Source organism: Pezoporus wallicus, unplaced genomic scaffold, assembly GCF_028554395.1.
Source record: "Pezoporus wallicus isolate ANWC-B61680 ecotype Strahan unplaced genomic scaffold, APGP_CSIRO_Pwel_v1 contig_4012, whole genome shotgun sequence".
In the NCBI taxonomy this organism is placed as follows: domain Eukaryota; kingdom Metazoa; phylum Chordata; class Aves; order Psittaciformes; family Psittacidae; genus Pezoporus; species Pezoporus wallicus.
Genome location: NW_026637828.1, coordinates 2,007,046 through 2,033,608, shown reverse-complemented (window position 1 = coordinate 2,033,608; position 26,563 = coordinate 2,007,046). Strand labels below are relative to the sequence as shown.

Below are 26,563 nucleotides of genomic sequence, written 5' to 3'. Positions count from 1 at the left end.
ACCAAGCCACGCCCCTCGGGACGTGCGTGGCACGCCCCCCAGCGGCCGGTCCCGGCGCGGTAGCGATGGAGGCGGACAGCAGCGGTCGGGACAGGGGGTTTATGCGGAGCCGGAGCTCAGAGCTCCGGGTTGCCGAAGCCGAACCGGAGCTGGGCGGCGCGGAGCTCCCGCAGTAGCGCGTCGTTCGTCAGGCCCAGCTGCGGGGAAAGGGGCGGGTCAGGCGGGGCAGAGGCACACGCGCACGCCCCCGACCCCCGGACAGAGCCGCCGTGGACAGGGGCTACAGGCAGGGCAGCTTTAACCCTCCCATGGCTTCCTGCCTCAGCCCTTCCGTGCTGAACCATCGAACTCAGCTCGCAAGTCAAAGGGCAAACGCTTTGACCAGCAGGTCAAAGGTGGTGATCCTGCCCCTCTGCTCTGCTCTCATGAGACCCCAGGTGCAGTTCTGCCTGCAGTTCTGGTGTCCTCAACGTAAGGAGGACACGGAGCTGCTGGAGCAAGTCCAGAGGAGGACATGAGGATGATCAGGGGCTGGATCACTTCCCGTATGAAGATAGGCTGAGAAAGTTGGGGCTGTTCAGCCTGGAGAAGATAAGCTACATGGAGACCTCATAGCAGCCTTCCAATAGCTGACAGGGGGCTATAAGTAGGCTGGAGAGGGACTCTTCACTAGGGACTGTATAGTGATAGGACAAGGGGTAATGCATTTAAAATTAAATACAAGAGATTGAGGTTGGATATAAGGAAGTTCTTCCTTGTCCCCCATGGCAGGGGGTTGGAAGTGGATGAGCTTTAAGGTCCTTTCCAACCCAAACCCATTCCATGACTCATAGTGGGGCACACTCTGGCCAGTGCCTGGTCACACACTGCCCTGCCCTGCCCACCCCGCAGCGGCGCAGACACTGACCTTGAGGACGTACTTGTAGCACTGCTCTGCCTCCATATGTCGTCCTCCCTGGGGAAAGGACACAGAGCAGTGAGGACATCATCCCATGGGAATGGTGTGGGCCCTCAGGGAAATCACACATGGTAAGAAAGCTCAGCACAAAGGATGTGCCCTGGGGGAGTGAGTGCAGCCAGTGATGGAGGGCGCTGCTATGCTCATCAGAACGTTTCACCCTCTCCCAGTACAGCCCCCAGACTTTACCACCACCATCTACACCATGTTGTTCAGGCTCATGAGCTGTTGCAATAGACCATGGGGGTGGCGGGCTGGGCACTCACGTGCAGGCAGATGAGGGAGAGATATGCCCACACTTCCGCGTTGGTGTTATTGAGGGCATTGGCTTCAGAGAGGGCATCTTCTGCTTCCACCATCTCCTTCAGCTTGAGAGAGAGAGGACAGTCATGGATAGGAGGCAAACAGAGGGAGAAAGGTCTTTAGAATTGCTCTAACAGCCGAAGGTCTCAGTGCAACAAAAGCATCTGGCAGGGTTTCACCAACAGGGATGTGGGGAAAGGATTTAAGGCAGAAACAACCAGTTACCCCTGGAGCCAGCATCCAGCATTCCGGTCAGAAACATAAGCCTCTCACTGCTGACTCCCGACCCCCCATGGGAGCACCCGCTATTTACATATCAGACCCAGGCATAAGGAAAGCAGTATGAACACCTCAGCCTTGGGGAACTGAGCAGTTGAACACAGGCTGAGAGAAATGGTCTTGTTCAGCTTGGAAAAGGCTCCTTAAGGGGAGACCTTAGAGCAGCTCCAGTGCCTAAAGGGGCTACAAGAAACCTGGAGAGGGGCTTTGGGCAAGGGCCTGTAGGGACAGGACAAGGGGCAATGGCTTTAACCTGACAGAGGGGAGACTGAGATGAGCTCTTAGGCAGAAATTCTTCCCTGTGAGGGTGCTGAGGCACTGGCACAGGTTGCCCAGAGAAGCTGTGGCTGCCCCATCCCTGGCAGTGTTCAAGGCCAGGTTGGACAGGGCTTGGAGCAACCTGGTCTAGTGGAAGGTGTCCCTGCCCATGGCAGGGGGTTGGAACTGGATGAGCTTTAAGGTCCCTTCAGCCCAAACCAGTCTGGGATTCTATGATCCCTCTTCCTGCTGCAGGGTGGCTCAGGGAGACACAGGAGGCAGTGCCCAGCAGACTGCAGCCAGCTCCCAGGCCACCACTCACCTCTCTGGCTCCCAGGGGGTGCATGTTTGGCCAAGGAGGAAACAGAATTTCAAGTCCTCTCCCTGTTTCTTCCCTCAGCCACATCCCAATGGAGAAGCCTCATGAGGTGAACCCCTGGTTGATACCGCACTGCCAGGGGCTGAGTGTCCTAGGCAGCCTGTCACAGATGCTAGATTCTTCCAGGCAGGGAAAGCACTGAGATTCCCGACATTCTGCCTAGTTCCTTTGTGATGATGTGCAGGTCATGGACAAGTGCTTGGAGCAGAACTCAGGCCTGGCTGGGTTACATGTTGTTTGGACACCCTGGGGAAGGCTCTTGGCAGTGGGATGAGGGGAAGTTGCTCTAAAGCAGTTGTGGGGGTGACTGCTCCAACATCTGTACCAGCAGCCCATGGTGCCAGGCAGGACCACGCAGCGCAGCACACAGCACACGATGGCCCTCAGGAGCGTTCATTTCACAGGGAGCTGAGCTTTAGTTTGGGAAAGGGGAAAAGCAGCCCAGGCCACATCACCAGTTAAAGGAAGGTCACCTGTAGGCACTTACCCTGTAGCAGGCGATTCCCACCCCCAGCCAGGTGAGGCAGGATGCGGAGTTGTCGCAGGCAAGCAGGTAGATCTTCTTTGCCCGGCCGTACTGCCACAAAAGGTACACGAGCACGTTACTCTGCAGCAAACACATCGCTGCAGACAGCACCCTCTTTCTCAGGAATGGGTTCAAACTTAAGCAGGGGAAGTTCAGGTTACATGTAAGGCAGAAAGGCAGAAGTTCTTTACTGTGAGGGTGCTGAGGGTCTCTGGAGCACAGGTTGCCCAGAGAAGCTGTGGCTGCCCCACCCCTGGCAGTGTTCAAAGCCAGGTTGGACGGGGCTTGGAGCAACCTGGTCTAGTGGAAGGTGTCCCTGCCCGTGGCAGGGGGTTGGAACTGGATGAGCTTTAAAGTCCCTTCCAACCCAAACCAGTCTGGGTTTCTATGAATTGCCAAACACCTAATTCCCATCTCTGGTGGGGTTTAGACCCCCACTGTTCCCACTGGGGGGCGTGGAGCCTGCCTGCTGCCCCTGCTGTAGTGACTCTGTGCTGGCAGGTACTGGTACAGTCAATTGGTGTCTGGGATGATGAGAAATGGCTCAGCAGCACCCAGAGATGTTGCAACTGGGATGTAGAGCTGGCACAAAGGAACACAGCACTCCAGAAGGATTTGCTGGCTTGTGGTATGTTGGCTATGGCAACAGCTCATGGTGTTTCATACCCATGGTCTGGTATCTTCTGCTTTGTGACAGATTCCCTTTTGCCACTCCTGCTGGCTCCTCACCAATTTCTCCTCCAGGTAGATGGAACCCAGGCGCAGGTAGACGAAGTGCATATCCTCAGCATCCTCCATAAACCCCATGGTTCGCTCATAGCACTCCTTTGCCTCACCAAAGTCTTTCTTCAGGTAGCAGAGGTGCCCTTTCTGAGCCCAGACATTTGGATTCTGTGCACACAAAGCCAGGAGTGAGATGTGGCTGGGAGAAGAGAGGGAGGGAGACTGGGAGAGGGGCAGGGACCCTGTCAGCAGCAGAAAGGAAGAGCTGAGCAGTGTTTAATTACAGCAGGGCAGATTTCTATGTACAGAGTTAAAACCAAATCAGCAGCTGCCTGCATGACACCAGCAATGGGAGCCCCCTCCAGACGTTCCCTGCACAGTGTCCTGGTCATGCCAGGCTCCCCAGGGATGGTGAATGTGCAAACTGCATTCAGGATTGTAAGCTTCCCCCTGCCTTCCATTCAACCTGCCTTCCATTCAATGTGACTCCCCAAAGCCACTTTCCCACTGTTGAATAGCAACCTTGTTCCTCACGAAACAGAGCCTGACCCACTGATAGAAAGAGGCTGTACGCATTCAAAGGGAAAAGAAAGGCAGATGCTACAGGGAGAGGCATCCCCACTCAGAAATGCTGCCTGTCTATGTGGGAGAGGACAGGAGGCAAGTGATCACACACTGGGTTACCATGCAGTCAATCCTAACAGCCTCACAGAGACATTCTTCACATTTGGAGAGTTCCTCTTTCAGCAAGTAAGTCTGGGCCAGCGCCAAATAGTACCCACTGGAGGGACCTCCCTGGAGGCTCAGCAGCTCGTGGGCAAGGGCCTTGTGAACAAACTGTGAAAGAAGGACACCCATCATGTTAAGAGAGCAGGCAAACCATGGGCACCCCAGCAGGACATGGCAGGAGGGCTGACTCGCACTTATTTGACTTCCATGAACACAAAACACGCAGGAGATTTCTTTCTTTATCCTTTCTTTAAATATTTAACTGCATTACTTCTAGTTCTGGTTTGCTTTAAGCAACTCTTTCTGCCATGTAAAATTAAGGCAGGCAGCATCACATGGCAGTCAGAGAGATCCCACAGAGCCGGCTGTGTGGGAGAGGGACACTCCACAGGTGACACAAAACTTACTCTGACATACACAAGTGTCTGAAACAAGGAAGGAGTCTTGGAAGCATCACACTAACGCATCTCACCACTTCTGACTTGGCTGCTCCCTCAGCAGCAAGCAGTGCTGAGCTGAGCACCCCAAGAACCTACCTGAGGGGACCACGTCCACCACCAGCATTTTGGGCTGAATGGGTTTGCATTTCTGGGTCGGTTTGCTCCCTCTTTCCCTCAGCATTAGGAGTAGCCACAGCTTGTTCTCCATGCCCAAGAAGGGGGTTTGCTGGAGCTTGCCACCAGCTCTTTGGAAGAAGACCAAACCTCCCTTCCTACTCCTCCATTCCGCATTGAGCTGACCTGGACAGCATTGGCTTTCATCAGGAATTCTACTGTCTTCTTGAAGATCGTGCAGGGAGGTTGTCCAAGTCCTGAAGCAGGGGACGGTGCTGCAAGAAGACGTGTCCCTGTCAGTTCCGGGGGGGGGGGGGGGGGGGAGTTGTATTTCAGAAGCCAGAGCAGGGCCTGAGACCCTGGCAGGGACAGAGGAATCCCAGCAACAGAGTGTGAAACCCAGGAGGTGGCAGGAAGGGCTGAAGCAGGGATTAACTCAGTGTTCCTGTCTGAAGGGTTTAAGTTTTGTGAGAGATGTGAAAAGAAATGATGCTCTAGACCCAGTAACTTTCCAGTCCAAGCTCAGAAGAAGAAAAGGTAGGAATTTATGAGTGAGGCTTCTCAGAGTTAACTACTATGAGGCCCCTGCCCCCTCAGACCAACCCAATGGGACCCAAAGCACCCAGTGCTGCCATCTCTTTGCCACCCCTGAGAAAGTGGAGTTGTAGAGGAGGCAAATCCCACAACACATGACCAGGGGAGATCCACAGGGACAGTTTAAGAGCTGGCATCTAAGGAGGGAGACATCTAAGTAGCCAATAAAGGCCACTGGGTGCACTGACATGTAGGGAGAGAGCTGTGTTCACCCACTGGCTGTCCCTCCTGAGATGTGCTGCTCTGAAAATCAGAATGAACCTACTTTGTCTGGAGATTCCCAGCTAGGGAGAGAGAACAAGCCATGATATCTTGACTTGGCATCAGGAGAGCCACAGCTCAGTGCTCCCAAGGTACTCTCCTTCATCTCCATACCTTTTGGGGCTGCCTCTGGTGCTGTCGCCTCTTCCTTGGGTGTCCCACAAGCCAGGGCAGGCTCCGCCACCTTTGTCAGTTTGTCAGCAGAACCATCTGGAACCTTCTCTGGAATGAAACCCCCAACAGCTATTAGATGCAGTTTGCCATAAACTGCCCAGTTTGGAGCATTCTATGATTCTATGATTCTGCAGAAAATATAAAAGATCTACAAGATATTCAGAACTGGGAAGAAGTTTCTTTGTAGGAGAGTCTAGTGTTTTGAGTACAACATTACCTTGTGAAGGTAGAAACAGGTATAAATAAGGCAATATGGAATTGGAACAGGTTGGCCCTAGCACAGGTTGCCCTGAGAAGCTGTGGCTGCCCCATCCCTGGCAGTGTCCAAGGCCAGGTTGGATGGGGCCTGAAGTAACCTGTTTTAGTGGAAGGTGTCCCTGCCCATGGCAGGGGGCTGGAACTGGATGAGCTTTACGGTCCCTTCCGACCAAAACCAGTCTGGGAGTCTATGAATATCTCTTTCCTCATAATGAGAAGGGGGAAAAAAAAAGGCAAATGACATGAGGCACTGGGCATGGAGTGGTAATAACAGTAAAAATAAACATTTCCTGCAGCCTGGCCACATATCTGGGCCTTGGGACAGCAAGTCTTGACTCAAAGTTAGGCTGGACTCAGTGGGGTTCCAGAGGAAGCCTAATGTTCAGGATCACTACCCAGCAGCTGGTTTGTCCATTGAATTGATGAGGCAGTAATTTCCAAGCTGCATTGGGAAGTCACAGCAACAGCTTTGGTTAAAGCTAAACCTGGGTGAGTGTCATGTACAACTGGCACAGGGGCATCTGGGCATCTCTGCCCTCCCAAAGCCTCCAGAGCTACACTCCTCCAAGCACTCTGGCTGCTTTGCACACTTCAGTTTATCAGTGGCACTGGTCTGGGGCAGGAAAATAAGTTCAAAGACTGGTCTCTTTAGTAGGTTATGGGTAAGACAAGGCATGGGCTGTGCTGCTTTCAAGAAGCTTCAACATTTGAAGCAGCACACTTGTGCTGTTATTTCTCACTGGTGAAGTTGTGGTCTACTGTAGCTCACAGACCACATCTTCCCTTAGCCTTTGTATCATGGCAATGGTTTTAAACTAAAAGAGGGAGATTCAGGCTGGATATGGGAAAGAAACTCTTTACAACGAGGGTGGGAAAACAGTGGCACAAGTTGCCCAGAAAGGTGGTGGATGCCCCATCTCTGGAGACATCCAAGGCCAGGCTGGATGTGGTTATGGGCAACCTGATGTAGTTGAAGATGTCCCTGCTCACTGCAGGGGGGTTAGACTAGATGAGCTTTGAAGATCCCTTCCAGCCCAAACCATTCTATAAATCTATTTCTTCTCTTAGAAATACTTAGAAGTGTCTCATCCCCTTCTACTGTTCACCATCTACCTCACTGCTCTGAGCCCCCACTGCTGGGGCACCTCCTGGTTTCACCCAGCATTACCTGGCAAGTGGTCTTCTGGGCCTGGGCTGTGAGACCTCATACACCCAGCAGAAATGGGTTTTTTTTTACCTCCTTCTCCCTCAGCAGCCTCAGGGATGCTCCTCTCCTTGGCAAGCTGTGCTTGCAAGAGCTTTTTAGCCTCACGGAAGGCCATTTCTGCCTGAATATTATTATCCTGCAGCTCGTAAAACAAACCTATGTGAGACAGAAAGAGAACTGCAAGCAGACATCCAGCCTTAGCAAAATCCTTCCCTTAGCCCTTAGATTAGAGAAGGGAGCAGCAGCAATACTTGGCTTTAGAGGAATGCCTTGAGCACACAGGCTGCTTGGTTTTGTACCTGAAAGTGTCCAGGCCACCACACTGGATGGCTCCAAGCAGCAGGCATCCTCAAATAAAACCTCTGCCTCTTCATCGTGCTGCAGCATGGCAGCTGTAATCCCACACAGCAGCAAACTGGGAACAGGGACAGGCAGGTTAGCCTTGCAGGACACCCTCACCCACCCGGCCACCCACCAGGAGCACACAGCACCTCCGGATGTGATTGCGATCCAGAGAAAGAGCCTGCTGGAAGCACTCATGGGCTTTGGTTGTTTCCTCGAGCAGGAGGCAGAATGCCCCATAGTCCAGCCAGCACTCGATGTTGTACTGGTCCTTAGCTATCCTCTAGACAAAAAAACTATTGCTGGAGTGAGGAGTGCTGCAGTTGTGCTCAGAGCACACACCCGACTGGAAACAATATTGGAGTGACCACAGCTTTCTTCTGGATACCCCAGCCCAGTTTAGCAACAACCAAGCCCTCATCTACATCACATGCTAGGATTTCCCTTAACTGGGATTGTGCTGGGCTTCCTCTAAACTTCCTTCACCTAACACACATCCTCCAACTTCAGTTGACATCCTCCTAGCTTCCTGTTGAGGGCCCAGTGTCCCGAGTACTGACACTGCGTGCCTTTTGGAGCAGCTCACCCCATTTGCCCTGGCCTCGAGGCTGACACCCTCAGTGACCTGGCCAGGCCCTGTCTCACATCCTCCAGAGAGCAGCATCTCCCTAGAAAATCCCTCACACACGTTCAGACTGAGTATCCTGGTCACATTCTCCTCCTTTTTCCCTGCACAAGTCAGGCCTGTCAGCAGCACAGGCCCCACACTGGCTGCCAGCCCAGACACGTGGGAGATGATCAGGAAAGAACAGGGGCTCCTTTACCTGCTGGTGGTAGAGAGATGCCAGTTTATAGTCCTTGATAACTTGAGCCTCATGAGCAAAGAGCCAGAGCTGCTTCTGGGTCACTTGGGATGGAGGGGCAGAAGGAGCAGCTTCCTCAAACAGCATCTGGAAGGAGTGAGACAGTGTTACCCTGGAGAGGGTGAGAATGGTTCATCCCAGTACAGCAGCAGTCCCCAGTCTGGCACTACACCGAGTACAGCCTGATATGGCTGGGGCTGAATGGCAAGATGTCCTGTCCTGTGGTGGGACACATTCTGTCATTCCCAGGTACATCTGCTACACAGAGACAGCAAATATCCACTACTTGCAACTCATAGAATCATGACAGAATCCCAGACTGGTTGGGTTGGAAGAGACCTTAAAGCTCATCCAGTTCCAACCCCCTGCCACGGGCAGGGACACCTTCCACTAGACCAGGTTGCTCCAAGCCCCGTCCATCCTGGCCTTGAACACCACCAGGGATGGGGCAGCCACAGCTTCTCTGGGCACCCTGTGCCAGCGCCTCAGCACCCTCACACGGAAAAACTTCTGCCTAAGAGCTCATCTCAACCTCCCCTGCCTCTGAATGTGGCTTGAGGCCCACATGTGATAACTGCAACTAAGGAAAGCATGAGCCTGTGTCTGTCTTGAAGGCAAAAGTCCCCTGGCTTTCACTAGATCCAGTGTCTAGCCCTGGATCCACAGTGAAGTCGTATCCCAGCTTTCTCCCTACCTGGTTCAGGGCAATGTGCATCTGGTCCATGAGGTACACATAGAGCTCACTGAGGAACGCCTGGAATTGCTCCTGGCTCTCAAATGCCATGGTCTTCAGGTATTTCTCCCTCACAATCTTCACTACAGCATACTGTGGAGACATGAGACTCTTGGACAAGACTGGTCCCCCTGTGCCCCCCCTCCAACTCTGCAATCATGCAGAGCCACAACACACTGGTTGTGCCTGAAGCTCCAGATTTGTTCTGAGGAAGAATTCCAGCCTAGAACTGATAAAAGCAAGCACGGGTGAGCTCCTTTCTCACCTCCTACCCCTGGCTCTCCCTGACACACTGGTGCCCCTTTAGGAACAACATGTGGGAAGGCTCGTCCCCTTGACACACAGAAGGGGTCCCCAGGCGGAGCACGGCCAAGGCTGACCAGATGACAGGGGAACCCCTTTTTTCTGCCAGGGCAGACTGTGAGTGTGTAAGAGTAGGTTTTGCCTTCCTCAGGCTATTAGCATGGGGCAAATGGATATGACCAGCTTTGGAGTCTCCCACCATTGACAGGAATGATTCTTCTGGTGTGTGATCAAAGCAGCTTTGCCTGCTCCATTAGAAGGAGAACCTGTCCCCCCAACCATGCCCTGCAACAGCCTCAGCTGGCAGGATGGGTTCTGGAGCCACACATCATGGAGCAGCAGTTACTCACTGAAAAACTGCCAGGAGAAAACAAGTAGAGAAGTGAAAAGCACAAATGGACTCTTTACCTTTAGCTGTTCCTTAAAAGCAAAATATTTGCCAGAGCTGTTCAGCTCAAAGTTGAGCTGACGCTTCTGTTCCTCCAGGGTTTGGTGGTCTGTCGTTGTCTGGTCAGGCAGCTGCTTCCCAAAGAGCTCATGGCATTCATTTAGGATGGCAGCAGCAATGCTCGTGAGGTGGTGGTGATAATCTTCCACAGCCTACGAACAAATAAAGAAACAATCACCCTTCACAAGGCACTCATGCCATCAACCTTGAAATGGATTTAATTTCACCTCCCACGAACTCCACCTGAGGCAAGTCCCAGTTAGTCTGTCACTCATCCCTTCCTGTCCATGCCAGAGGGCTGTGAATACATCTATGTGTAAATACAAAAGAGCTCCTTCATAATTAGATACTGCTTCTGCTATACTTTTCCATCAGAACCCAGTATTTCAGTCATTGGTGTCTCTTCTATAGCAGTAAAATTGGCTGTAAGAAAAACATTTTCTGGAAGCCTTTTAAACCCATGGGCAGCCCTCTTCAGCAGTGTCTAATCTCCATACTCTCAGTGGCAGAAGCTTCCATGTGCTGTGACAATCAAAATATAGCACTGGAAGCACTCCAGACAGTCCAGCACAAATCAGTTCTGCAGCAGCACTGGGGCCAGTCACTGCAGTGCTGCTTCTTCCTCGCTGTGCATTGAATTCACCATTGTCCAGGGGCTACCTGGGGACTTTCTCCTTTGATGGCTGCTCTGTGCGCACAGATGAGCCAGCGCTGTCAGATCATTTCCTGAGGATGCGTCACACAAAGGTCCTCAGATATTCTGGTGACCTGAGAGTGCTCAGGGCTGATTCTGTTCATGTTTGTCTGGGTCTGAGGAAGCACATGGGCTAATCTGAGACAAGAAACTGCTGGGACTGCCTGGGGTAAATCTAAGGTTTGCCTCCTGAAAGAAGGTCACAGTGAGGTGGCAGTCAGTCTCTTCTTCCAAGAAACAAGGGGTAGGACAATAGGAAATGGCCTCAAGCTGTGCCAGGGGAGGTTTAGACTGGATATTAGGAGCAATTCCTTCCCCAAAGGGTGCTCAGGCACTGGAACAGGCTGCCCAGGGCAGTGGTGGAGTTGCCATCCCTGGAAGTGTTCACAAACCATGTAGACAAGGCCTTCAGTGACATGGTTCAGTGGTGGCCTTGGCAGTGCTGGGGAAATGGTTGGACTTGATGATCTTTTCCAACCTAGTTGATTTTATGATTGAAGGTTTCGGTAGCCTCTTTCTCCAGCATCCTGTTTCCTTCCAAACACCCCCACTGCTGCCTTCCCTGCTCTTGCTACATCTCTCCACTTCGTATGGGCTGCGAATATGAATGATGCAGCCCAGGAATGTTTTCCTAAGGCATACTACTGCAAGGATAACACATCCAGAAGTTTCCTTTCTGTGTATTTCCTCGTCAAACCTCATATTGCTGTGGAGCTAAGATTGAGAATGAAGGTTCTGTGTGAGAGGTATGAGGGCAAGAAGAGGTGGTAGAGGCAAGGCCACAGGCTCCTGCATGTACCTTCTGGGCTCCTGAAGTCCAGGGAGGCAGCGGAGGGCGAGGAGGAATCATTTGCTTGACCCTGTCAGTGAGAGGACAGAAGAAATCACCCTGTAGAACGTTCTCACTCTACGGCCCAGGCCACCACTCCAGCAATTCTCAACACGTCGTTGTGTGGTTATGGCAGGCATTGACCCCTTGGCACTATCCCAACCCTGGCTGTACCACTACTACAGTTAGAGTTACACCAACCTTTCAAATACTCATCAAAACCCCATGGGGATTACCAGAACTTTTACCGAAAACTTATTAAAACCCTTGGTGTCAAAACAGTGTTAATTCATTGAGATTTTAATCAAGATTTCCTGCTTGCTGATAGCCAAAACACCTTCAGTCCTTAGGACACAATCCAGCCCACCAAGCAAAGGTGTGATGGCTCCTGCCCAGCTAGCAAAGCAAATTGCAAGAGGCTGACAGAGGATTTTGGGTGGGGCCCAAGAAAGAGAGTCATGCTTTTCTACTAAGTCATGTATTTAAATGCCCTTCCCCCAAAAAGATCTGCTGATCTCCTCTTCAAGGACATATATATGTGGCATCTGCTGGAGCTCCCCAAGATTCGGAGCCCTTCCCATGACTCAGGAGGGTAGATTTTTTTCATGGCAGGCCGACGTGGAGGAATTACACTGAATTCAAGCAAGTTCCAGTTGGGTAGAAATGGTATAAAAAGGGCCAGGAGAAGGTTCTACAGAGGTTCACCTTCTTCAACCTGTTCTTCCTAGGAGAGAGCAGGCAGCACAGAAGATGGCACTCACACTTTCTTTGCAAGGAATGGCTGCTGCTTTCTGTTTGAAAGAGACATACCACCTGCACTTGTCATACTTCATTCATTTGCTGCATTTTCTCTGTTTTAGTCAATAAAATGATACATGCTAGATCTTTTCTAAACTGAAACACAGCAGGGCTACCACTGGAGAGGAAGAAACTGCCTCAAATCAGACAGATAGGGTTTGAATCAAAGCAGCAGAGATGAGAGCAGCTCTGCAGTGGTTCAACTTGAAAACTAACAGAAGAGCTGAGGAATGGGTAGAAGACGGGGGGGGGGGGGGGGGGAAATCCTGTAAAGGTAAAAAGCAAAAGATAGAATGCTATGGGGAAGTTAGAGCAGTGCTACTCAGGGGAGTCCACACTGGTGGCCAGTCCTGACGAAGCAGCACATGCAAGAGGCAAGCACACAGGGACTAGTGGGAAACAAAGCCCCGATGGGAACACAGGCACTGTTGTGCTTCTCTGGTATCTCTCTTTTTGAGAGGAATAGGAGGGAGATGCCAGCTGGGATGAACATAAGTGTTTTCCCAACACACCACATACCACCACTTAAGGAGTCTGGCCAAATCCTCCCCCTGATTCCAGTGGGCTTTGGCTCAGGCCCTCTCATGGTCTGTATGGAGCACTCCTAGGGGAAGCTTGCTGTGCAGCCCTGTTTCTACCCTGCAGAAAGGAGCTGTCAGCCCCAGCATCACAGCAGGGCTTTACGCACTGTTTGGTGAGCTCCTCTCGCAGTCTTCTTGGTACCAAGGCCTTGTACAGCTTTATCTCCATCACCAGGAATGTTCCTGCTTCAACATATTGCTATAAAGATAAATATTGCTGTCTCAGTGTCATGCTGTCTAGAGCCATTACAGTATGATGGAAGACTGAGCATATAGCTACAGATCTTCAGCAAATCCCCTTCAAGCTGCAGATACAGCTTGTTTTATAAGCTCAGAATGATTGATTGAAGCAAAATTCAGCTCAAGAAGCCAGTTTAGGAAAATGAGGAGGCCCAGATAATCAATCTGCTTGCAGAATGAATCTGCATTCTCAATGTTCTGAGGAATAAGTCAAAATTTGAAGGAACCCTTTTAAATTTAGAGAGACCTTCTAGCCCAGTGCTAGACTGCCCTCCAGCTGGACGTCACTGGGAGGACTCCAGGACAGCACTAACGTGAAACATTCCTTGTCCAGCTCACTCTTGAAGAATTTAACTGCATGCAAGGTGTGAGACACCAGCACGGTGATGGTCTGGCAAGTCCTCTCTTTGGAGGTGCATAATTACCTGTCCTTCAAGGTTAAGATGCATGGCATTTTCTGCTTCCCCAGTGCCATTTGGCAACTGGAATTTGGGCATGTGGGACATCTGTTGAAGAAGAAGAAAAGATGTGTCTTGTTTGAGATGTAAAAAGCCTCACACTTTCGCATGTCCAGGGTGTGAGTTGGACATTTCAGGCAGCAGGTACTGATAACACTATCTCCCAAAGATAATCTCTCAGTTGGCTGAGGCACCCCAGCATCAGTCCCTGGTTCCTCCAGCTACCTCTGATGAGGAAATGGAGCAACCGTGTTGCAATGTGCCTCTCTAGACCTTACCTTCTTGTTGGTGCTTTTCTCTTTGTCTTCCTTCTGAGTCTTGTTGGGAGCAGCTCGGTCAAGAGGAGCACCAATTCCTAAGGTCCCTGAGCCCATCCGCGTCACACTGAGCTGCCCCCTAAGATCCTGGAAAATGCTGTGCTGGCTTTTGGTCTGCAAAACCAGAAGGAACAGAGATTCAAGGACCAGACTAGGGCTTCCCCACCCCTTTGCCTTAACCTCTCACATCACAAAACACATTGTCAGTGTCCTAAATGCATTAAGAAGCTACAGAAGCTCAACCTCCACTCCTAGTTCAGCTGTGATGCTCAGGACCAGCTCTGATACCATATAGCTGTGAAGCCTCAGGTCAGACTATGAAACGAGCTTCCTGAGAACATCTCTGTAGGCGCTCTCTGACTTCTCTCAAGAGCTGCATTTCCACTGAGCACAGGCACTTGATTCTTGTTTGAGCTATGTGTTAGATAGGCTGGAACCCAGCCCTGGGCTTCCCTGATCCTGATCTGCTGGCCTGAATTCCTCACCTGAACCTGGACCTGCCTCACAGCTATGGACCTGCCTGATGGTGTAGACTGTTGGATGAATGTGACTACACTACTCAGGTCTGCTTTGTAACATTTTGGGTGCCCCAACCAGCCTTGCAATGATTCTCAGCTCCTACCTCACCTTCTGGCATGGAGCAGCTTCCCTGACACATGTCAAGGAGCAGGTTTGGCAGATTGTTTACACACTGTTTGATCACAGACAAGCTGCTCCCTCCCAGCCATCACTGTTATGTGAACTGGACTAGCAAGAGCTTCCCGGGAAGAAGATGGAGCAGCTGCACCGAGACCGCCTAGACCCAAGGAGCAGCCTAAAGCATCCACAAAACCAGAAGATGAGAGTGACAGAGTGTCACTTCACTGTGACAGATAAATGCTCCAGGACAATTAGAACAATGCAGCCACAAGGCCATTGTTCACATGGATGAAGCAGAGACCAGCAGAAAGCTGTGTGCTAAGCTCTGCTTTGCCACAGCCAGCAGTGGAGGCAGAGAGAAAGGCTGTAATTCACCCAGCTCCTGTGGCCTGGACAGCAGCACTCCAGGGAATGTAGGCAGAAAAACCAGGCCTGTGCATCTGCCCTCCTGAAACAAGCTCAGGTCTGGTCTAGGAGTGCTGGGGGAAAAACAGAGATGCAGCTGTCACTCTTAGGAACAGAGGTGGGAGAAAGGCAAAGACAAATAAACCTCCATGAGCTATAGCTGAAAGAGCTCCAGTGACAGCTTTTTTTGGCTGTTGCCTGGGGTAACACCATCCTTTTAGAGCCACTGTTTGCTTTGCCCAGCAGCACAGTTCATTCGCCCATGTTCCAGACTGGGGAGAGAGAAGCATTCTTACAGCTCTTCCTGCTCAGCTGCTGGCAGAGAAAAGAGTGGAGTGAGATTCAGAGCCTCTCCCAGCCTCCAAACCTGCCCATGCATGCCCAGAAATCCCCTGCCTTTGAGGATTCTTCACCTAAAAGCTTATTATTTTTCTCCATGATCAGAAGGGCAATGAAGTTTCAGAGTCAGCCTCTGAGTACCCACTGCCCATGTGCCTGCTCCCAAACACCACACTGCCTGTGCTGCCTGCTCCCAACCCCACTATGTGCAAACCCAACTTCAGAGCTGGGGCTGAGCCTGGCTGTCTGGTCTGCTCTCACCTTCTCAAACACTTTGCTGTCTTGGTAGGCACAGACACGAAAAGCACCTCTGATCTGCTTCACACCAGGGCAGAGCAAAGGCATCATGTTGACATATGCCACACCATGGAAGGAAATCTTCTTTTCCTCATCTCCCTGGAAACATAGAGCAAGGGACTGAGACACTGAGTGGACTGTGATTCTCTGTAAGGAAACAAGGCCACTGATCCCATTAAGAAGAGCCCACAGAGCAAACTGCTGCACCGATGAGCCAGTGGCTCTTTGTCGCTGGCACACAGCCAAGACGACCTGGCCAAATACACTGGAGTCATTCAATATGTAAAATATCAATTCAATCCCAGTGCATGCAGGGCAGCTTTTCTTTCTCATGCCATTCCTCAGGGTGGTCTTTTTGAGATACAGCTGTAAGATTATCAACTCTGTGGTTAGAAATCCAAGTAACCCTATCAGAGGTGTGCACCCCTGATAGGAATGCTAAGGAGGTCTGAGTGTCTGGGGTAGCAGCAGACTGGTGAGGGTAAGTGACAAGGGTCTCCATTCTGGCACCAGTGAGTGCTGAAAGGGGTTTAGACAAACTTAAATGACTTTGCCTTGGAACAGGTTAGGACCCCTCATATAACCAGCTGCCATGAACAGAACCATTAGCTGAGGGGCTGTTTCTTTGTTAACCCACCCCAATTTTTGTGCAAAAGCATAATTTATTTACACCCAAGAGAGCAGGCATGAATTTCTTCAAGATGTTCCAACCCCATCAGCTCCAGTGAATTATCTTAATTCCCAGAAAGCTCCCTCTCCCTGACCCCTTCCCACTGGGCTGCCAAAGACCATCAGCCAGAGCTCTGTATGCTATAAGGAAAAAATATGATCCTTTGTCTATTTAACAGCTCTGTAAGGCTGATTAATCCCTTCACAAAGCCTGTAGCTCTCTGACTCGCTTTGCCTGGTTCAAGGCTGGTTTTGGTATTACAAAGACATTGAAAGGAAAATACTCAATCGCACAATGCTGCTCCACAAGCCAGAACAACACATCCCTTCCCACTTTACCTTGTCAGCTTTGCTGGTTTTCCCTTTGCTGGGTAAGGCTGCAGATACCCTGCAGACCTCCACGGGCCAGTACTGGCACTCTGCAATGCGCTTCTGCAGACTGAACACAAAGAAGGGCACTGAGAAGAGGCAGAAACAAAGCTGGAGAGCCACACCACCCTCCTTTCTGCCCCAAAACATCCCCCCTTGGGTTTGCTCCCACCCACTCGCATGGGACACAGGAAACACCCTCTGGCCACTGGAACATATGTGTTCTGGGGCAAGCTCGGGACATTTTCTTCTCCATCCACCACTGTGTGCATTTATGGCACAAGCAGCTATAAAACAATCATAAGATTAACAGGCTGGGTTTCTTCTCTCCCCTGGCTACTTCAGAAATGAAATGAATGCAAAGGAACATGATGAACTTTGGTATAAATCCTGAATTGCTCAGAGCAGGCAGACCCTGAGCTCCCATTCAATGTGCTTGGTAACTCTGAAATCAGCAGGCAGGCTGATGAAAGTATAGGGGGAAAAGAATTAAATAGCAAACCAGATAGAAGGGAATATTTCCACATGAGGACTAATTTGGCTGTGAAACTCACAGCGACGATGCAGCTGAGGCCAAGAACAAAGCAAGATTCAAAGAGGAATGGGATGCTCATCTTGATGTTGAGCATGTCTAGAGCTTTAAAGGTAACATCCAATAAAAAAGCACATGAAGAGTGCCTACACGGAGTGAAAGGATTTTAATGTACAGGGAATTCAGCAAAACTTAATTAGCAGCTCAGAGGAGAGCTGTGTGGGCCACCCTCCTCCATAACTCTGCTGTCCTTTCCTTCAAGCAGAGGGAGCAGTCACCACCTCCAGTTGCTGGCAACATGAGCTGGAGACAGCAGCTACAGGCAGTTCATCTCCCACTGTAGAACTAAGCTGCTCCAGCAGTTAAAGGCATATACCTGTTCCCTTGCTTGTGTGAACACCTCGGGCCAACAGTGAGCTACAGGAGCCATGGGAAGTGAGGCAGAACCACATTTTGATCATGTAAGAAGTGTGAGAGCACCCGCATGTTGCTGTTCCCTGCCTTAGGTTACCCAGCTGAGTGCATTCTGGGGTGGTTTATCCCCACTGCTCCATGCTGGAAGGGAAGCTCTCAGGTCCCTTACGTGACTACTGCAGCAGGATCCAGGTAACAACGACTTTCCATGTCCCACACAACTCTCTTCATGCTTTCTGCTTGGATCCTAAATTCCCTGTCCTGTGAGAAACAGCACATGGTCAGAGCCAAGACAGCAATCTACATCATTCCCAAAATGTTCCCTGGGGGAGAATGGAAGTCAGACAGAGGAGTCCAAATCACCATCATCATAGCAGAGTAAGCGAGCAGCCCTTCCTGCAGACACCAGAGCCCATTCATATTAGGAGCCTGGCTCACAAGGAAACAACACAACTTTCAGCCCAGCAGCTGAGGGCTGGGTGGCTTTCTGGGCACCAGACCTGCCCCATAGTCCCTCAGAACTCTCCTCTGCTGTCCTAGGGGACCCATCTGTGTGTGTGCACACTGTGCAGAGCACCGACTACCTGCTTCCTCCTGTAACAAGTCTATGCAAGTCTTCCTCAGTCCTTTCAGTGAGACTGGCTGGTTCTCTCCCAGCCATGACACTGCCAGTCCTTCCTCACCTCTCCATTTTTGAGCTCTCCATCCTCATCCTCATAGGGACCACCAACAATGAAGGAGTTCGGTATGCTCAGAGCGCCAGGGGCCATGATGTTAGCAAGGGGCCACTTTTTGGGCCGGGGTAATGGCTCTTTCTCACCAGCAAGCTTCAGGATGCCATTCTTGAAGAGCAAGGGGAGTTCTTTCTAGAGAAACATGAGAATGAATGGACTTGCATGTCCAACACAAGCAGGAGCAAGTGCCAGCTGCACTAAGCTGGGTCTAACAAAGCAAAGCAGCAATGGAGGGGCCTGGCTTGGAAAACCCACTCCACCACACACAAAGAATGGAGAAAAGCCAAACAAACAGCCACATGGAAAAGAACCTGCCATTTCAATCCAAATCTTGCTGAGCAGACCTTGTTTTGTGTTTAAGAGACACATCACACCACGGAGACCCCAAGCACCCACAGCAAAGGTTGCTGTTGCACAAGCACAGGAGCTATACACCCCACGGCCTTGTTCTATGCTGCATAGTGTTGAAGCAGCCAAAACCCCTTTCAACGTGCCAGGACTGTTCCTCACCTCCCCAGCTGCTGGTACTTGCAAGCAAGCCATGTAGTTTTGCAGGGGCCCTGTGGCAGCAAATGCTTCAGGGATAGAATAAGCTGCCTCCAGTGTGATGCTCAGGAAGTTACCATTTGAAAGCTGTGTGGCAGAAAGCAAAGGCTCTTTGGTGCTCACTGTCACTTCAAGGCCACCCTAGGAAACAAGGATAAAGTAGAACCAGTAACTTGACAATTATAACACTCCTGCTCTTGAGGGAGAAGCCAGCAAAAACCCAAGGCCAGAATGTATAATGCCTTCTTCCTCACCTCAAATATGAAAGAGAACAGACCAGCTTTCACGATGGGTTTGTCTGAATTGTGGTGATTTGTCTGGTTAAATTGAAGCCTGCTCGAGGCAGGGCACATGCTCCACAGGTCTCATAAAATGAGCCAGGGAGAAAGAGTGCAGGGATCTCATAAAGTGAGCCACAGCAAAAGAACATCACTTTTCGCCCAGTGATTCAGAGCATGCTGAGCCAGGGCCACAATTTGACTCTGCCCTACCTCAGTCTTAATTACCTGTCCCAATCCAATAGATGGTGTGCAGCGAAACTCAGCTGCTCAGCATTTATTATCTCTCCTCCCTAATGAGAGCCCCTCTCATACATACTGTGTAACACCTCTTAGATACAGAGAAGTTAGTGCAATCCCCTCCCCTTCAATTTGCTGGTGGTTTTTCTGAATCTCATGCTTTATTCACCAGGTACTTTTCAACCACCTGAATGAAAAAGGACCTTGCGGGGAAGGCAGTCAGAGCCGGTACAATAACAGACTCTGAGATATTTTACCCACAGAGAGGAAGACTAATCAAGCCAGGCAGCTAATCCTGCTGTTCTCTTTCTGGGTTTTCAGCACTGGGCTTTCCATCCTGAATGTTTTTTTACAGAGTGATTTGGTGGCTGCACACATTAACATTTCCTAGCACAATTCACCTGTCATAGGCAACAAGAGACAGACGTCAAGAGGAGAAGGAAAGGCCTCCAAGCTGGTAACACACAGTTTGTAACATCCGTGGTGAGCTGAGTCATGCTCATCTTCCCATTAAAAAGCAGCAGAGAGCTGAAGGAGCAAAGAAACAGTTCCAGATTTCACATACCTTGGCCTCTGGGTGAAGGCTCTCTGATGGAGAGGTAGGCACTGCATGTAAAGGAGCTGTGACGTGAAATGAACACTGTCCTGGAAAGAAACAGGAATGAGAGAGCACAGAGTGAGACCCTCTGTAGGGAAATTATGGCCTACTGATGTCACCCCATCTTCCCCAATGCTACAAAGAGCATTTTGTCAAAAGGAAGGAAGTGCTTAGGGTGGTGAGGCTCTGGAACAGACTGACCAAAGAAGTGGTTAATGCCCCATCCTTGGCAGCCCCATCCTTGGCCAGGCTGGACAGAGCCTTGGGTGACATGGTCTAGTGTGAGGAGTCCCTGCCCATGGCAGGGGGTTAGAACTGGTCTTAAGGTCCTTTCCAACCCTAATCATTCTATGATTCGATTCCTTTGCCAGGGATCCATAAGAAAAGATCCAAAAGTGCCAGGGATTAAGAAATGGTTACAGAGGCTGTGGAAGTCAGTGTTGTACCTTGCAGCAGAGGTAAAAGGTCCACCACAGCTTGGCCAAGAGGTGCAGTCCTGTCCTTTTGTTTCTTGTCCTTTTGCAACATTTCTATCACTGTCACTAGAGGGATGAAAAAGAGAGGAAGTGGCAGAGTTTCTCAGACAGCTTCAGACCAGCAGTTCAGGGGCTGCAAAGGGCAGCTCTGGCATATGCTTCTACTCCATCTCCCAAGGCTGACAAGAATAGTGAAGCCAAGGAGCACAGGCCAACATGAAAGGAGACCCTTCCAGCTGGCAGAGATGGGGACAGAAGCTCTGAGACCCTGCCACCACTGCAGTGCTATTCTTAATGTGTGACTCCTGCAGAGTCACAGCAGGCAGGCAGAGCAGGGCAGGGCAGCTGGTGACTCCCACCTCCAACCAGGGACATTCAGGTACTTACAGAGCACAGGGGTTTGTGCAATGTCATCCAGGGAGTTGGGCCCATTGGGGCTGCTCTCAAAGCTGGTTGTGAAATTGTAGTCTGCTGTCCCATTTGGCAGGACATTAGTCCTGGAGGACTCTCCCAGGACCACTCCGTTGTACTCCACGCACACTGAAGTGACTGACACATCGCTTTTGAGAGTTTTCTGTCAAGAAAAGGCACATTAAGCAGCTGGCTCTGAGGCAACAGCTCTAAGATCAAAGTTGCCTCTGCTAGGCAGCTCACTTCGGTGCCCAGGACAGGGTTCTCCAGTGGGGTCTTTCGCTGTTCCCTACAGGGATGGGGAACAGGAGCAGAGCTTAGCCTTCCCTGTCTTTTAGGAGGGAACTTTCCTGCTCCACCATGCTGTGACACCCCAGGGGTTATCAAAATCTGTGGCAGCAGAGAGGTCCAGGCTTCACTGCAAGAGAGGCAGTGAAAGACACAGCTGAAGCAAATCCTAAAATACCCCACTGAAGGGGTAATGGGCTCAAACTTAAACAAGGGAGATTTAGGTTAGATATGAGGAACAGATTCTTCCCTGTGAGGGTGCTGAGGTGCTGGCACAGGTTACGCAGAGAAGCTGTGGCTGCCTCATCCCTGGCAGTGTTCAAGGGCAGGTTAGACGGGACTTGGAGCCACCTGTTCTAATGGATGAGGGGGTTGGGACTGGATGAGCTTTAAGGCACCTTCCAACCCAAACCAGTCTCTGATTCTGGCTGATTCTGATATTTTTGTGCTTCCAGGAAGCTCAAGACTTTTGTAGGCTCCTCAGTCACACGGCTGAGCTGAGAGATCATTTGTGTCTATCACATGGCTGCCAACAGCCTGAAATGACAGAAGGGCTCCAGCAAGCTCTCTGGGGAGCTCTGCCATATGTTGCTACACCACCTTCATACCACTTGCTTTAAGTAGAGATGAGGAGGTTTCAGTTTCAAGGAGGAACATGGCTTATTTCTCCATGCAGAGAGCAGCAGCCACCACCCTGAACATGAGGCTGTCATACCCAAACCCAGCTTTTCTTTAGTCCTGAGCCACAGGGATGCCTGATCTCCACCCTCCGTTGTTGGTGGTGAGGTAATGAGTTCGTATGGGCTCTTGCACAAAAGGAGATTTCATTCACTTGGTTTTAATTCTCAGTCCTTCTCACTCTCCTTGAGCATACATTCTATGAATGGCTAAGCAGAAAAATCCAATTAACCTTTCCCTGTCCCATTAATTATCCTCGGCTCCTCTCTCATATTTATCTCCATTACCTCCAATTAAGCAGATTACACACTTCTTACAGCTGGATTTTTTTTTTCCCCTCATATTGTTGTTCTTACTATCACACTTTTGTAACCTTCCCTCCTTTTGCCAGAGCCATTTCTCAAGATGGAGCAATAAGAAACCACAAAGCAACATTCCAGGTTCAATTAATCCATGGGTCTATCTTTTTTAGCATTGTTTTTCCTCCTCATACCTTATACTTCTCACCTAAGACGCAGTTTGCTGAATCTGTCAGTGTGAGAGGTGCTCAAAAACTACAGTATAAAAACCTCAAAACCACAACCCAGGGAGTTGCTTTTGGTTTGCTGGTTTTGCCTGCTGCTAGAGCAGAAGTGGGGATTTGCATTTTCTAGCTGAGCTTCTCCTCTGCATTCCCTCCTAAATGCTAGTTCCTCTAGAAGACTTTAAGGCCAGCAGGGTGCATCATGCTGCACATGGAAATTGCAGGAGTCATAGTTTGATCAGAACCACCTCACAGTCTTCCCTCTAACTGCCCTGGAGCCACTGTTTTTTAAAAACTGGAGCCACTCTCTTGGTTTCAACATGATATAAACTGCTGTACCTGGGATGAAAAGCCAAATTTACATCCAAAGTGAGATCTTTGGAGAGGCATTTGTCTCACTGATACACATTTTTCACTCTGTTTTGCTTTAAAAAGCTGCCATTTACACAGAGATAGGCGGAGAAGGCGGAGAGATTTCAACCCATCTCTGGAGCATTGCTGAGGAGGTGCATTCCCCAGCCTACATGAATCACAAGCCTTTACTCTGTGCAAACAAGCCCTCAGTGGGGAGGAGGAAGCCACAGTGTGGCATAGCTGAATCCATGATTCCATGATATTCCCACCAATCCTTCCAGTAGTCTTATCACCTCGCAGCTCTTCTCAAACAGGATCACAGCACACCACATCACTCCAGCTTTGTTTATTAAACAATTTTCAGAACAGCTTTACCAGGTCCTGCGCCTTCAGCACTGTGATCTGTACTGGTGTTGGTTGTGACTCACTGGGAACAGATACAGTGGACTCTTTTCTGGAAGACAGCTCCTTCGAGACCTCCATGGCTCTGCAGGAAAAAGAATGGGGAAAAGAAATACAAAACTGCTCAATTCCTCTCCCAGAAGCATGTGCAGGGCTCAGCAGCCATGGTTGTTGGCATTATTCTAGGCTTGGCTGTCAAAAAGCCACTGAAAGCACGGGGCTTTGTCAGTGAGGAAGCTCTCACGAGGAGCATAGGGAGGACATGTAATGCCAAAATTATGCCGCTCAAGTAAAAGGAACCCAGCTGCAGCTCCCAGCTCCTCCTGCACATGGGGAGGGCTTGGTGTGACTGCTGCTTTCAGCCAAGCTCACCCTAGTGCAACTTTAACCTGCCAGAGGGGAGATTGAGATGAGCTCTTAGGCTGACGCTCTTCCCTGTGAGGGTGCTGAGGCGCTGGCACAGGGTGCCCAGAGAAGCTGTGGCTGCCCCATCCCTGGCAGTGTTCAAGGCCAGGTTGGACGGGGCTTGGAGCAACCTGGTCTAGTGGAAGGTGTCCCTGCCCGTGGCAGGGGGTTGGAACTGGATGAGCTTTAAGGTCCTTTCAACCCAAACCTGTCTGGGATTCTATGATTCTCGTTTGACTGACAGCGGAGCCTGTGGGGACAAAGGCCTCAGCTCCTGACCGGCCCCACAGGGCTCCCGCAGCCCGAGGCCCTGGCTCCATCCCGCCCATGGGCCTGTCTGCAGCACTTCCACCCCTCTGTGGAGACACGGCTGGGCCGAGGGCACTCCTGTGACCCCAGCACCCCACAGCACCCCACAGCCTCGCGCCCCCCAGTTCCAGCCACCCCAGACAGATGAGCGGTACCAGCCTCCACCCCGGCGCTGCCAACCGCCTCAGCGCACCGTCCTGCCGCCACCAACAGCGTCAGGGCGCTCACGGCTGGGATCGCGGCCTCTGCCGCACCTCCCCTCCCCGCACCGGCCCGGGGCGCGACACCTGGCAGCGGCGGGGCGCGAGCCACGGCGTACCTGCCTCAACGGGAGGGCCCCGCGTCCGCCGGTAACCACGGCGACGCCACTGCTCCCGTGAAGTCTCGCGAGATCTCAGCACTGCACCACGTGTTTATGGGGCTCGGCCGTGAAGCCGCTGCTGCCGCCATGGTGGAGGTGGGCAGGCTGCGGAGGTGCTGCGGGGTAACGGAGTCACAGAGTGGTTCGGTTTGGTTGAAGGGACCTTAAAGCTCATCCAGTCCTATTCCCCCGCCACGGGCAGGGACCATGTGAACTTATGTGTGAGATGTACAGTCAAGTACGAAGTGAGTGCGAAGTTCTGATCCGTAGTTGTGTTCTCCTGCAGCTGAAACAGCCAGAAATGGACAAAGCAAAAAGGAAAATATGTATTACCCTGAGACTGAGGTGTGTTTGTTTCATCCTGGGAATGAATGTGAGACAGATTGTGTTCTAAGTTATACCCAGTGTAACGAAAAGGTTTTGGGTAAAATTCAAATGGGTTTTTTACTGCACAGGGTGCACAATTTGGTCTGAACAGTATAGGTTGTGTGAGTAATTAAAGTATGGGGTGGTGGAGAAAACAAAGTAAAATATAAGCAAGGTGGGGATTCAGCAAGGCGAGTAAAAATGGGAAACCAGGAAAGTTAAAATACAAGGCTTAAAAGTCCCCTGGGATGCGTCTTAAAACACTGGGAGGAAACTGGGGCTCTCCCAGGAGGAATCACAAGCAAAATGACCTTGATGAAATATTGTAACCAGTGGTGGCTGTTGTATAAATTGGGAGGGGGGGAAAAATGGCCAGAAAACAGATCCTTAAACTATGATACAATCTTAGAATTGATGCCCTTCTTACGAAGGGAAGGAAAGTGGGATGAAGTCTTTTATGCAGATGTGGTTTTCACCCTCTGGGAACATCCAGAGTGGCAGAAAGAGTGGGATAAACACAGCACCCAAGGACCCATTTGTATTAACTCTAGAAAGAGAATAAAAAGCATGGAGTATGGAAATGGAAGTGGTGTTGCTCATCGTGCCCTATAGGCCAGAGGTGCTTGAAATATAAATGGAGGGGGGGGGAAGAAGGGCCTGAAGAAACGTTAGAAGATTTTGCTAGCCCCAGGGAAAAAGCATCAACTCCTCCACCTTCTACGGAGCATAGAGTGGTGAAAGGAGAGGGGAAGGAGACAAAACTGCCATCTCTTTTCACCACTGAGCAGGAGGACATGAACCAAGCTGCAGGCTCGATCTGCCTCACCCAGAGTAAAAGATAAGGGCGTGATATAAGGCATGATACAAGCCCCCCTTAGGGAAGCTGCAGGACCTGAGGGACCCATGAGACTAAAGGTTAATTTCTCTATGGGAGACTTAGAAAGTTGAAAATCGATAGCAAAGACATATAGAGATGATCCTGCAGGAGCAGCAAAAATATTCAAAACCTTCACTAAAGCCCTAGACCCGGATTACGATGATATTGATTTGATGTTAGATGCAATCACAGGCACTGAAATGGAACTAGTACTTTAAGCTGCCAGAAACCACGTTCAGGCATTAATCGCTGCAGAAACGTTGCAGAGAAATGCAGACGATTATGTCCCTGCAGCTAAACCACAATGGGATTATAATAACCCCAACCATTATCAACTTCTCAAAAGGTATGAAATATGTATTGCATTTGGATTGGAGCACGCAATTCCTAAGTCTGTGAATTGGGGAGCTTTATGTGCTGTCCAGCAAAACACAGGTGAAACTCCTACAGAATTGTTGGACAGATTACGGGAGCAATGCAAAAATATACTACCACGGACCCCTCCGGAGACCAGGGAAAGCAGCAGCTGATATCTCTCTAGGACAATCCTCAAATGATACTAGAAAGAAACTACAAAAATTTAGAGCAGAGGACCAGAGAGATATCAAAAAGCTGATTGAGGAAACATGGAAGGTGTACCGCAACTGAGACAGTAAGGAAAGGCAAAAATTAAGTTTAACAATAACTCATGCAACCATTGCAGCCTTAGGGAAAAGAAACTATCAGGGAAATGGAAAAACTCAAGGTGCATGGAAAGATTGCTTTCGGGATAGTAGAACGAGGGCCCCTAATAATAGGGTAGGGCCTAATCACTTCTCTGCCTAACCTGTAGCTGTGTGTCGGATAGCACCAATCCAGGTGTAGGACTTGCACCATGTTCCCCCCCGACGCCTGCTGTGCCCCAGCCCCACTCCGCCCCCCCAGCCCTGCTTGGCGCACACCATGGTGCCCACCCAGCTCACACTGCACCAAGGTGCCCAAGGGGAGGGGCCTCATGGCGGGGGATTGGCTGGTCCCATGGGAGCACTGGGGACAGATCGCAGAGGTTGTGCACCCACCCCCTGGGTGCAGTGTGGGAGCAGCTCCGGGGCAGACCCGGTGGCGTTGGGGCGGGTGCCAGACCCCCGGCTCGGGTTGGCCGGTTCCCGGGGAGGGGATGCCCAGAATAGCTGCGCTACCCGATCCCGGAGGGGCCGAGGCGCTCTCCTGCTCGCTATCTCCTCGGGGCTGACATTTGAGCGCAG

At 50.7% G+C, this 26,563-nt stretch overlaps 1 protein-coding gene across 4 annotated transcripts; it reads right to left on the bottom strand.

The window, feature by feature from the left end:
• Positions 1–59: 59 nt before the first annotated feature.
• Positions 60–23,950, bottom strand: CFAP70 (cilia and flagella associated protein 70). Of its 4 annotated transcripts, none has more exons than XM_057407942.1 (28): positions 23,871–23,950; positions 22,975–23,086; positions 20,733–20,919; positions 20,316–20,411; positions 19,837–19,916; positions 18,718–18,894; positions 18,157–18,339; positions 17,643–17,734; positions 16,498–16,597; positions 15,454–15,588; positions 13,771–13,923; positions 13,460–13,540; positions 12,902–12,993; positions 11,386–11,446; positions 9,853–10,044; positions 9,103–9,234; positions 8,370–8,495; positions 7,695–7,828; positions 7,503–7,618; positions 7,234–7,359; positions 5,679–5,786; positions 4,896–4,984; positions 4,111–4,263; positions 3,433–3,594; positions 2,665–2,754; positions 1,225–1,326; positions 908–1,010; positions 62–197 (listed from the first exon to the last, which is right to left on the bottom strand). In XM_057407942.1, exons 2-28 carry the CDS (start codon positions 23,080–23,082, stop codon positions 100–102), a joined length of 3,276 nt encoding a protein of 1,091 aa, XP_057263925.1. In that variant the 5' UTR covers positions 23,083–23,086; positions 23,871–23,950; the 3' UTR covers positions 62–99. The 4 variants fall into 4 exon arrangements, with proteins under 4 accessions (XP_057263928.1, XP_057263925.1, XP_057263926.1 ...); XM_057407943.1 differs by having other exon boundaries at positions 23,909–23,944; XM_057407944.1 differs by having other exon boundaries at positions 63–197; positions 908–955.
• Between the last annotated feature and the right edge of the window lie 2,613 nt (positions 23,951–26,563).